Source organism: Alligator mississippiensis, chromosome 13, assembly GCF_030867095.1.
Source record: "Alligator mississippiensis isolate rAllMis1 chromosome 13, rAllMis1, whole genome shotgun sequence".
NCBI lineage: Eukaryota > Metazoa > Chordata > Crocodylia > Alligatoridae > Alligator > Alligator mississippiensis.
This window is the reverse complement of record NC_081836.1, coordinates 46,361,506-46,374,712: the sequence shown is the minus strand read 5'-3', so window position 1 is coordinate 46,374,712 and position 13,207 is coordinate 46,361,506. Positions and strand designations below refer to the sequence as shown.

The 13,207-nt window shown below is 47.4% G+C and overlaps 1 protein-coding gene across 2 annotated transcripts in view; it reads right to left on the bottom strand.

Moving 5' to 3' along the window:
- The window catches only part of MOSMO (modulator of smoothened), a 49,575-nt gene extending 36,810 nt beyond the window's left edge, over positions 1-12,765 (bottom strand). The window contains exon 1 of one of the 2 annotated variants that reach the window (XM_014610657.3): positions 12,451-12,765. In XM_014610657.3, the coding sequence (XP_014466143.1) occupies positions 12,451-12,556 (106 nt within the window). In that variant the 5' untranslated portion in view covers positions 12,557-12,765. The remainder of the gene's footprint in view (positions 1-12,450) is intronic. The other variant, XM_019494811.2, reaches the window with a different exon arrangement.
- Between the last annotated feature and the right edge of the window lie 442 nt (positions 12,766-13,207).

Here is a 13,207-nt window from a genome sequence, read left to right as displayed (position 1 = left end):
AGTTATACATGAAACAGAATATAGCAAAGTTCATCCAGATCTTTCTACTCTGAGATAAATACAATTTATTTCTTCAGACACCCATAATTCTCTACTATGCCCTAATAAAACCTTTGCCTATCAACGTTTCTGACTTATGTTCCTTCTCCCCAAACATTGTGGACCATGCATGGGTCTTTCAGTTGGCCTTATCCTCATTCCTCCTGAAGAAATGTGTATGTCTCTTAGATGAAGGACCAAAGAGGACTATATTGAAGTAGTCACTAATCATCTCCATCCAATCCTGAGCACAACAAAAACCCAGCCCACAAATGCAGCTCCATGGCACAATTGTAATACAGTGACAATAATAAGTTAGGCCTATGCCCTGCAACCAAAGCCTCTTTTTCTATTTGATCCTAGATCCGGTAGGAGCATCTACCCTTTCAATTCCTCTTAGAAGATCATATTCCTTCTCCTAGTCCTTCTGTCAGACTGGTGACCTTTTACTGAAGTATCAAGACATCAGTTTTTGCCAGAAAAGGGATATGAGAACTAAAGTGCTCCCAAGAATGGAAAGCCCTCCATTCTGCATCAGCTAAGAAAGGGGTGGCCAATATGTGCAGGCAGCCTCTGTGTGTGGCAAGTAGCAGATGGGGAGGGGACAGGCAGCACAGTGGCAGAATGGGTAGGAAGCAGAAAGCAGAGCAGGAGACCAGGTAGGTGAAAGGGACTGGAATGGCATATCAGCCAAAAAAGGTTAGCTACAACTGAGCTAAGGATTTTAAAAGTGAGCCTTTTTAATTTTTACTTTGTTCTAGAACTAAAATAAGAAAAAAAAAACCCAACCCAAAAATTGTGGAGAAAAGTAGAAGTGCTGTCAGGTAGCTATGGAAAAGTAGGTCATACTTATAGTTTGATCTACTGATCTTCTTTGCTTTGGCAAAAATACAAATGAAGTTTACATAATGTCACCCATGTCTGAACACTGATTAGAAATGAAACAGGACAAATCTTTTTAATATGCCAAAGTCCTTCCCAGGATCCTCTCTCACAGACAGCAGAGTCTTACCTTTGTGGCACATGCTACGAAAGCTTTACTTTTAACAATTATATATTTAAACAAATCTCAGGTCAGCCTTTGAGTCCTAACGTGTTGTGAGGTGCATCAAAGTTGGATCTAAAGTTCAAAAACTCACTCAGATGAGTGAGAGCGCAAAGAAGTACTAGAAGCTGTCACGTGGTGGGGTCCCTAGGGATGGCCGTTGTGCCCCTAGGGTCCTGTGACCATGCCAGCTTCGCCCTATGGGAGCCTTCTATTCTCACCTGCCACATCTGGATGGTTAAGATAATAGATGGTAGATAGGGAGGCTGCCCTCAAGTTACTATGCAGTCACAGTCCTGGTGGACCCCACTAAACAGTGTGGGTTCTCAGACCTCTTGCTGGGTCCCACTCTAAGTAAGTGCCTCATGGGGCACCCCAAGCCTTATGGGCTAGATGCGTGACTCCAAAGCCATCCCCTTACCACACCCCATGCCTCGCAAATGGTATATAGATGTTGCCTCTAGTGATGAGGCCTCCGTTTAGTTTGGCCTCTTGTTGTCCCCGGACCTTTAGCCTCAGTAACTGTGCCCTCTGGCGCTGGGGTCTCCTCACCCCCTGTCAGTGCACCCTCTGGTGCTAGGGCTCTGCATGGTAGTGTGCCCCAATGAGGCCACCTCCTCCCCAGGAGCCTCAGCCCAGTCCATCAGATTAAAAGCAACAACATAAATATGAGCCCCTGGGCTATAATGTAACAGCAACTATAACACCAGAAGTCACACACTGTCCCTTTAAGAGGGCCAGTTTCTCCTTCAACAATGTGTGCCTCCTAGCCCCACATACTTTAGGAGCTCCTAAACCTCATTAGTCTCACCAGCAGCAGCGCAGGCACCCAGGTATCTCCATGGAGCTTTTCTGCATGAGCTCCACTCCCCCTGGCAGCTGCCAAGGCCCTAACTGCCTTCCCTCCCAGCCCTGGGGCTTATATGGGCCCAGGGTCCTGCCTTCTTCCAGTCAGTTGACCGGGTGCAGGTGCAGGCTAATTCCCTCATTAGCCTGCTGCCATGGCAACCTGCACCTATGGAGTTCTGCCTGGCTCCTAGGGCCCTCTCTCTAGGCAGTTTCTGTCCTGAAAGGAGTAGGCATCTTAGTGCCCTGCGACAGAAGCACAGAAGTTTCTAAAATCTCAGAAAGATTATAAGCAGATGTTGAACCAAGGACACCTTGCAGGAGGAGATGGAAGACCAGATAAACTGCTTCCCTGGTCATGGATTGTAACTCCACTGTAGGATAAATATACCGGCCACTGGGCAATACAGAAACCTTTTGAAACCCAACTGAGATGTAGGCTAATGTTTTCAAAAGCAATTAATAGTGAAAAGCAAAGTGAAGAACAGATCCAAAAAAGTAGTTACCTGTTTAAGGAGGTGTATGTAGGTCTCTCATCATCTCAACATTTTTCTCCATGAAAGAAGGGTCAAGACAGCAAACAAGGTGGAAGTTCTACAGCACTTTACAAATAACCCTCAAAACTGCACTTCTGAAGAAGGCATTAGCCTCATTTTACCAAGGGGTAAGTCAAAATACTGGGTTATTAAGTAACTTGCTGAAAGTTGCAGCAATCTGTGCTAGAGGTGGAAACAAAACTGAAGCTATTGGTTCCCAGATCTGTGCTCAGTGAGTGATTGTGGCTCGGTACCAGATTCTGTAATGTGAACAAAAGTTTAAACAGGATCTCAAAGGACACATGAACTAGCAGTTTTGCACTCATGTGCCAAAATATATTTTTTAAATTAACAGGATATTCTGAAGTTAACATTGCTTCAGCTAAAGAGCAAACAAACACAATCTTTCCTGGGAGAAGGGGGCGAAAATCAGAAAAGATAACCAAGCTGAGAGTTGTCCTTTTCAGGAGTCTGCCTGCATGGAAAAGTCTCCCAAGACCAACCACTAAACCCAAGCACAAAATGATGCTTTCCATCACAAGTAAGCCTTACTTTTAAATTATGATTACAGTGCCCTACAGCTTGGTGGATTATAGAACAAGTAGTCACCCAAACACAATTCAATCCTTGAGCCTTGTCTAACATCTCTACAGACATTTGTAAGGCAGTTTAAAACATGACACATACTGGAATTTTAGCTACATTAGAGGTTCCTAGAATGGGAATAGCAATGCTACCTTTGACAGACAGGTAGTTTTAAATGTGAAGCAAATATGAACTGTACACTTTGTAAAGAATATTTAAGTGCACAGCTTTTATTCCTCAAGCACCTTAAACCATTTTTCTTAAAACTACTCCCATCTGAGAGCACCTCTCAAAAGCAAAATGTTGATCCATCACAACAGTCTTGTAAACACAGTTTGGCCTTTTATCAGCTCTTGCAACATCAGTTAGCACTAAAGCAATCACTACACCAGAGTGCTTTATGAAACCCTTAACCTGAAACAGGTGTCAAGGTCAGTTCTCCTGCATGTTGTCCCTGATGTCCCAGTACAGTGTTTTTCAACCTTTTTAAACAAGTGTGCCCCTTCTGTCTTAAAGTTTCAGCTCATGTACTCCCTTTTTTTTTCTTGTTTTTAAGGGGGGGGGGAACAGATCAAGGCCCCATGATGAGGGAGAGAGTGGGGTTGGGGCTGGGTGGGGCAGGCACTGCACAGCCGAGGCAGAGTGCAGGATGAAGCTATGAGTGGCTTGTTTGGGGGGGGGGGGGGGGGGGGGGGGGGGGGGGGCATGGCTCCTACTGTTGCACACACCCTGGGAGGGCATGGGGGAGCATGTGCCCCCAGATCTGCACTCAGGGCAGGGCTGCACCAGGTTCTTCTCAGCAGGGGGCTAGGCTGGGCTGTGCTCAGGACAGGCAGTGGCAGCACTGGGATGGGGGCTACAGGAGGCAGCCCCAGGCCCCAGCAGCAACTCACCTTTGCCCCACATGCAGATCCCGGGACACATGCCCCCCCAATATGCTTCTGGGGTGCACGTAGCAGCAGGAGCCGCACTCCTCCCCTCTGCAGCTGCATGCACACACACGGCATTTACTGGCCACATTATCAGCCACATCAGTCAAAAAAAAAATCGAATTGCTGATGCAGTCAATTTTCCTCATATTGGTGCATATCTGATACTGGACTAATGTATTGGTGCACCTCTAATTTTTTCCTTACTCGTTCTGCATACCCCTTACGACCTTTGTAAGTACCCCTAGGGTTATATGCACCCCCAGCTGACAACCACGGTCCTACTATAATCACAAATCACAGAGGTCCCATTGCCTTCCTCTCCCTATGCTAATAGTGCTGACACTGAGTGCAGTGCTCTACTGGATGTTTTCAGAGAAGCAGAAACATTTGTCTGAAATTAAATGGTATATTACTAGGCTAATTCCAAACTTGACATATTTAGTGGGGACTCCACACATCTACATTTAGTTGTTAGACAATTTTCATTTTAGCACCACCAATCATCTTATAGCATCAGTTGCTTTTGGAGGATTGCACTACCACTGTGCCCCCCATTTTCTGCAATGCTACTCCATTTTTTCTGGTTCTGCCACTCTACTCTGTAAGAATGCACCTTAGAGGGTAGATAGCTCCCCAGATTACAACCCCTACAAGACATCGCTCTAGCCAAAGTCTTAAGAGCTATTCCATCTTCATTGATTCCCATCATGTCCCATGTTCTCTGCCTATTCAAAGTCCTTTGAATTAGAATCATGTGTTTTGTACATCAGGCATATTCTGGCTACTTCACAAATGAATGCTACCACTCCTCTGCAAGCAGTTGCATGGATTGCAAATATCTGCATTCCATGGAGTGAAAGAATTAAGTAATTGCTCTAAATCTAACCCATATAGCACAACAATTGGTTTCAAACCTAATTCTTCTAAATGGTAGCTTCCTATACCACCAGCTGCTATGCAAGAAATACAATCTAGACCACACTGAAAGTGCTCTGTGAGATTTGTAGCATACAAGCATTTGTGAATAAAATATTGGTAGATGAAAATAAGTGTTGTGTTGTAAATTTGCAGCCTATTGTCATTGCTATCACTAGACAGCCTGGTATACAAGGCTATTTAAAAAAAAAAAATCTCAAGGTCACGTGTTAAGAATTGCATGTCACAGATGCAAGAAAAAAAACTTAACATTTTATTCAACACTAATTTCATACAATTCAGTTACACATGAATAGTAACCATAAGATTATACAATACACTGCACTGTAAAATATCCATCAAGTCATATTAGGCTGATGTATTTATTTAAGACGCTATCAATCAAAATTTTGCAGTCTTAAATTCAATAGTCCCATTCAGTTAATGATTGCTATAAAGCACAAATATTTAGTAATTTAAGGACCTAAATGTATGATTATACAACAGTACTTGGCCACCCTCTGCAGAATGAACAGAGATCTAAACTAGTGTTTCACTTATGAAACAGGGTTTTATTTGATTAAATTTCCCTTTTCAACTGCATGACCTGTTTTGAAACGGTTCCAAATTGTCAACAACTAATGCACATAAGACAGAAAGAGACAAAATACTAGGGGTACATTGATAAAGACTTTTTGGGCCAATACCGATGGCTGATTATTAATGAGCCATATCAGCCAATACCGATCCAATTGCCGATATACAGCCTGGCAGCTTGGAGAGCAGCATCCAGTTGGTGAGTCTGTGGGGGGGGGGGGGGGGGAAAGAGGCGTGGAGGGGAGGTGAAGGGAGGAAAGGGGCACCCCCCTGCAAATCAAGGCCCCCACACTGAAGGAGGGAGCGGGACTGGGGCAGGCGCTGCCCAGGTAGGGTGGGGCAGGGTGCAAGAGAGAGATGCAAGCAGCTCTCCCGGGAGGTGCAGGCAGCTCCTGCCACTGCGCACACCCCCAGGGGAGGCATGGGGGCATGTGCCCCCAATCTGTAAGCGGGGAGAGGGTGGGCTGGGCCAGGGCTGTGCTGGGGGGGGGGGTACAGCGAATTCTGGGGTGGCCACAGCGCATCCCGTAGCCCTGCTCCCAGCACCTGCCACAAGCACAGCCCCAGCCCAGCCCCTCCACGCTGGGAAGAAGCTGTAGCTGCCCCTGGCCCCAGCCCACAGTGGCAGCCCACCCTTGCCCCATGCACAGATCCCTCATGCCCCCCCATACTTCCCCCAGGATGTGCACAGCAGGGGGAACTGCTCTCCCCCCTTCGCACATCCCCCAGATGAGCCGCTTGCAACTCTGTCCTGCGCCCCTCTCCACCCCAGCTGGGCAGCACCTGCCCCTGCTCCAGCCCTACTCCCTCCTTCACCGTGTGGGCCTCTATCTGCCCTCCCTGTCCCTTCCATCCAGCATACTTGGCCAGCCAGGCATCTTGGGGAGCAGTGTCTGGCTGGTGTGTGCATGCTGAGGCTGCTTGTACGCACACATGGCATTCATCTGTAACATTAATTGGCCACATCAGCCCAAAAAAGCCGATTGCCAATAATGTCTATTTTCCTTTTATCAGTGCTGATACGATATGGACCAATGTATCTTTGATGTATGGCACCTCTACAAGATACCAGTCACAGGAGATCCTCCCACACAAAAACTGAATATATAGAATGAAAAATACTTGCTTATAAAACCTAAGTTCATTAAGGAAAAAGGTACTGATAAAAAAAATTTAAATTCTACTACCACTGAAATCAATGGGAGTTTTGTCACTGATGCCAAATGAAGTAGGATCAGTACCCATCTTTTGGGAAACACTTCTCTGGTAAGATAAGATTATTGGTTAAAATGATAGCTTCCAGATTTTACTCAAAATGTTTCATGCTTGGTACAAAAAGCCAAAAAACTTCTCAGATGGGAAGCTCTTTAGAAAGGAAATCCATTGATTTACACATTTTATTTTATGAGCCAAAAATTTGTTTTAAGAGAATTCTTAATTTTATGATGCCTTGAACTAGATTTGCTGCAGCAGCATCATGATTTGGACAAGTCCACAAAAGTCAAGACAAATCTCAGTTGAGGATACAACTCCTCAACTTTGTCCTACATCCACAAAAGTATTTAAGTACTGAATTTGTTTTTATTTCAGTGGGTGTTTGATGCCCAAATATGTTTGTGAATCTGGGACTTTGACAATTGTGCAGAAGTACAGACTAGAATGGAAAAGAGTGCCAAGTCAAAAAGAAAAATACATCTTTATATAGTAAATATAAAGTTATCCTTGAAAAGAAGTGCCAGCCAATGATGCATCCCTATAGAATTTAAGCTTTTATCTACAATACAACTAACACTTAGCTTTTCAGAAAAATATGCAAGCCAAATGCATAGAGAACTAATTGCATAGACAACTATAACTTCATGTGAAAGTTAAAAAATGCACTGTTTTATATTCAAATCAAAACACAAATTCCTTTGTTGTTGAGAATTTGGGCCCTGGGTTTCAGCAACTGTAAGCAATCTGATACAGTAGTTTCTCTTCCCAAATCTGCTGATAGCTCTGCGACATCTAGTTCTCAGATAGCTGCAGTGTTGACAAGACTCAGTTTCATGCTGCTTTTCAAAATTCCGAAGACAGCAATCAAACTGAGAAATAGTATTATTCTGCTTCTACTTGGTACTATGATTATCTGAAGAGGCAGATGCTAGAGCTATTCCTATAGGAAATAAACCCCCAAACCCAGAAAGCAAGCTCCTTTGATCAATGAGAGAAGGATGCATCAAACCACCACAATGCAGAGATGATAAGAAAGATAAGCCACATTCAAGGGGTCCAAGGATGGTTTTCTTGTAAGAATCTCAGAATTCTCTTAGTAGCTGGGCATTCACTTGCTACCACATTCTTTTCTGTATTATTTTCTAGATAGCGGGTGTATTGGTTTTACACACCAGTATTATGATACAAGGCACAAACAAGTCCTTGATCCCAAAACACCTTCACTCTTCCTTTCTTTACTGTATCAATTTAAGCAAAATGTTTACTTTAGAGTGTGGCAAGGATTTCTTAGGGTGATGTTTTTTATTGGACCAGCTAGCTGGGATAAAGTTAAACAAGCTTTCAAATGCAAAATATTCTTCCTCAGATCTCTTTAGAGCAGGGGTGGGCAATTATTTTGGTTGATGGGCTATTTAATGAGTTTTGCTGAGCTGTCTAGGGCCGCACCCATAAAACATTTCAGATCTCATTTTACCAAAATTATAGATAAAACAAAATCACGTACTAAAAAAAAATCAAACATCTATTCTAACGTATTTTAATTTCATTTAAAAAATATTTTTTCTTCTGATTTATGTTTTTTTGAGCAGTGTGCATAAAGCTGATTACCCATGGTCCAGGCCAGCACACACCGCTTCCTGGTGGGGCTGCTCCCACTGCTGCAGCAGCTGCCCTGGCACTGCTCAGCTCTACCCATCTCCAGTGGTTCCTCCTCCTCCTGCCCGTTGCACCACTCCAGGTGGAAGGGGCGCTGCAGCCAGGCAGTTCCTGCCCCAGTGCATGGGGCTCTAACTCTAGCTCCTGGCTGCTTTCCACCTATCCAACATGATGAGCAGTCACCTTTGGATGGAAAGCAGCCGGGAGCTGGAGCTGGAGCCCCACACACTGGGACAGGAGCCACCTTGATGCAGCTTCTCCCCCCACCTGGAGCAGTGCAGCAGGGGCAGGAGGAGGAGGAACCACTGGAGGTGGGGAGAGCGGAGCAATACCCAAGCACCTGCAGCAGCAATGGGAGCAGCCCCACTAAGAAGCTGTGAATGCTGGCCAAAGCCAAGGCAATGCCATCAGCATGCGTGGGTGGGAGGATGGTACAGGCTGCCCCAGGCAGCAGTGGGTAGGGCTCAGCCCCATGCAGAGTGCCACTGGGGCAGCCACAAGCTGGATACAATCAATTGGTGGGCCAGATCCAGCCCACAGGCCAGATTTTTCCCACCCCTGCTTTAGTTTATTCCAATTTAAGACTTCATCGCGCACACACTATTTCCCTTGTCAATACAAATCCATAAAATACTCTTATTAAGGCATGACCTAACAGCTTTCTTTTAAGGTTGTATCAAGTCTACAGCTTCTTTGGCTCAAACAGTAAAAAAAGAGTCAATCTGTCAAACAGTTATTTGAATGGTCTAGTCTAGTATGTTACAAAAATCCATGCTGGTTTAGGGGTTGCCAAGTTTCAGACTAATTAAAACTAAAAAAAACTGTTATCTGCATTTCTAAGGGATGCTTAGAATGGAAATGGCAGTTGATCTCTATGTAATAAGCTGTCAAGTAACTAATATCTATTTAATGACTGACAGGTAGAACAGTTCAAGTACTGATTTTTGCCTTCTAAATAGACATGAAATTAAACATTTTAATACAGTGTATGTAGCACCTTTAAACCCACAAGTTCTTTGCTCATCACCGATTCAGAACAGCTCAGAAGTAGCAACTGGTATCTTATTTCCATACAGATTCATAGACGACAGTCTTTCTATATTCTCTAGAAAGTAGTTTGTGCACTGTGATTTAGGGGAAAAAACACAGCTGTTTTAATTATAGTCAATTTTATTAGACTTTAAATCCTTAGCTTATTAACCTATAGGACTCCTATGAAGTGGAACTGTAACTGAAAAGAACTAACACTTATAATGCCACAGGTGGGACAGAAAGAATATCACCACAATCAGCTTCAGGAAGAGTAGGGAAGTCAGCTAAGGAGTTCTCTGCCTGTTGAACTCTGGAAGGGACTACTCCCCTTCTACGTACATTAAAAAAAGACTAAAAAGATCTCTCAAAACAAAACCCCAGATTGAATGACTGGGGTCACTGTAGACAAACTTTAATCAAATTACCGACAGCCAGCTTGTTTCTGCTCCAAGAAAATCAGAAAAGTAAGGACATTCTGAACCCACTGCTTATCAACAATTTACATTTCAACCAATTTAACCTCTGTCAAGGACTGATCATTAGGCAGTAAAGATATGAAAATTGGGTGGCAGGAATCAAAACAGAAACTCAACAACAACTTTAGAACACAGAAGTTGATACATCTCTTCTGTAAATCCTCTTGCCCTCTAACCATTACTCTTAGATACTCTATAAACAAGCATTAGACTGAAGAAGCAACTACAAGAGTTCCTGAGTACAAGTAGGGGAAGTACAAGTAAGAACAGCAAAGTCCAGCACAACACAAAAAGCAGAAGGGGAGAAAGACATTATACTTCCCCTGTGCAGCCAATCTGGAAAGTAGAATGTTCATAAGGGATCAGTTTAAGTGATATTCACCCATTTTCATGTTCAGACATCTACCAAGCATGGCATCACCACCTCCTGCTTTACCAAGGAACCTCTGTGCTTCTTTGGGCATGAGATCAAATGGAAGCCCTCTCCTCATCTCCCTTTCCAATCCACCAGAAAAGACCAGGCTCACCCAAGAGCTGAGATTAACTGTAGTCAAAACAATTTTCTTTAAATATGAACCAAAGCAGTTGAGATACTAGAAAAAGGAGAGATGCACCTGTCATTGACACCTGCTTTATAGAAAGACTTGGCCTGCAGGCCAGATCCGTATCAGCCAGAGCCCTTTTATCCAGCCTGCAGTGCTACCTGTGGCTCTCAGAGTGGACCTATACACTATGTGCAACATACCCTGCCCAGCCCAGCAAGTAGCATGCATTGGCTCTGTCCCTGGCCCCAGCCCTGCATGCAGAAAGTCAGAATCTGAAACAAACTCTACATGACATGGCATGGGCAGTCTCTGTATGGCATATAGCAGATCAGAGAGGAGATAAGCAGCAGAGCAGCAGATATCAGAAACCAAAGCAGCAAATTAGACAGAGAACACTTGGAAGAAAGAGCAGCAGATCAGGCAGAGAGCACAGGGCTGGGAGCAAAAAGCACAGCTGAGCGGGCAGGGGATCCGAGTGGCACTTGGGGTAGGTACCGGGCTAATCTGTGCTATGCCTGCAAAAAAAGTTGGCCCTCGCTGCTCATACATCACTCAAATTTACTGTCCAAAATGACTAAGAGAGGAGATCAGCAGTGGGACTTTCTGTCCCTTTAGCTTGTAAGATTAAGCATGATTTATATTACCTGTTACAGACTCTGGGTCTTGGATCTTGTGATACGTTTCTGGGCACAGATGCAGAGAAGCCGGCCAGCCAGAATATTCCCCAGGAATCTGTCAGATTGGGTTGGCTAGGCAGCACTCGCCCCTCTAAACCCAACGCTTCCTCGAGACTGAACGCACTCAGGCAGGCTGGTAAACTCGGCCCTTTCATTGCCTGCTCTTCATCCAGCCTGGGCTAGGCAGGTGGCTTACCCCAGTATGAGTCTCTCAAACCGAGACATCTAGTATCCATACCCAGGCCATTTGAGCGCACTTGAAGTCTACTCAAGAACTCCAGGCCCCATCCAATCTAGTGCTGGTGGCCCAGACCATGCAGACTTAGAACGGTGGGACAATAAGGCTCATAGATTGTAAGGCTGGAAGGGACCTTGGAAGATCATCTGGTCCATCCCCCTGCACCAAGCAGGAAAGACAGCAGGGGTCAGGTGACCCCAGCAAGGTGCCCATCCAGCCTTCTCTTGCAGATTTCCAGGGTAGGTGACTGCACCACCTCCGGAGGGAGCTTATTCCACAGTCAGAACACCCTAGTTGTGAAGTAGTTTTTCCTAATGTTGAGGCCGAAACGGTCTTCCAGGAGTTTGTGACCAACACTCCTAGTTTTCCCCAAGGGTGCCCTGGTAAACAGTTGCTCACCAGGCCCTTGATGTACATCTCTGATATAGCAGTAAGCTGCTACCAGGACCCCTCTCAGCTTTCTCTTTTTCAGGCTGAAGAGTCCCAGCTCCCTCAGCCTTTCCTGGTACAGCTTGCCATGCAAGTCTCTGATCATACAGGTGGGCCCTTCTCTGAACTCTCTCATTAGGACCTTGGAGAGGTCACCTACTGGATCCAGTCACTTTCATCCCAGCCTCAACCACTCAGACCAGTGCTCCCCCGACTTGCTCTTAAGAGACCCCCAGGACGTCGATCCAGCTGACCTGCTGTCTGTTGTGCCTCACCACGCTCCTCCTCAGCAGGAAGTTCTCCTTAGCATACAACCCGTGTCCCGAGCCAAGGGCCCAGCCAGGCCCTGCCTGCCACACCTGCAGGAGCTCCGGGGTCAGGCTCAGAAGCAGCGCAGCCCTGGACTGGGCGGCTTCACCTGCCCCACGTCCGTCCTCAGCACGCAGCCAGGCCAGAGCTTGCCTCGGCGGGCCGTGCTCTGCAGGAGCCCCCACTGGGCCGGCCTGGGGCCCCCAGCCGGGCTCCGCACTCCCCTCACGGTCCCCACCGCCGCCCTCGCTCCAGCCCCCGCAGGGTGACCGTGCCCTGCTCCCACTGCCTACAGCCGGGCCCCGAGCCCCGCATCTCCCTGCTGCGGCCCCAGCAGGGGTCACCTCCGCCCCGGGCCGGCCCGCGGTGCCCCCTCACCCGCGGACTCCCCGGTGTTGATCCAGTCCGGGTTCGCCAGGCTCGCGATGGCGAAGATGTCGGCGGCCAGGAAGAGGCATCCTGAGATGATGGTCAGTTTGTCCATCTCCTCCGGCTCCGGCGGCTCCCGGCTCCGGCCTCCGCCCGGCTGCCGCAGCGGGCCCGGGCCCGGGCCGGGGGCTCCTCACCGCCGCGGCTCCATGGGACCCCCGCTCCCGCTCTCGCTCTCCCCTGGGCAGCGGCTCCACGACGGAGCCCCCCGGACAGCGCCGGAAGCGAACCCGAGGGCAGCGCCGCGGCCCGGAAGCGAAATCTGCTCTCCTTCACACTCTGCCCAGACGGGGCGGGGCTTGCAGCGGAGGGGGCGGGGCCACCACAGAGACAGGGCGGGAGATCCCAGGATGCTGAAGGCGGCTTCTCGGGGAGGGGGCGGGGCCGATGTGGGAGTGGGCGGGGCTTCTTCCTGGTGGGCAGACCTGCCACGGGGGTGGAGGGGGCAGGGCGTCTCTGCAGGGCGTTGCGGGTTGGCTGCGAGCTGGAGCGCTAGAAGCTCCCATTGGCGGGAAGGTAGCGTCGCTGCAGGAAGGGTTCTAACATGGGGGCGGGGCTGCGCCTCAGCCTGGGGCTGGGCGTGTGGGGTTGCCCTGGGGCGCAGCCTGGGGCTGGGCGCTGCCCCAGGGCTCTAGCCATCAGCACCCTGCAGGGTTCAGTCTTGGTGGCTGAAGGCAGCCCACGTACCCCAGGACTCTGGGGGTAG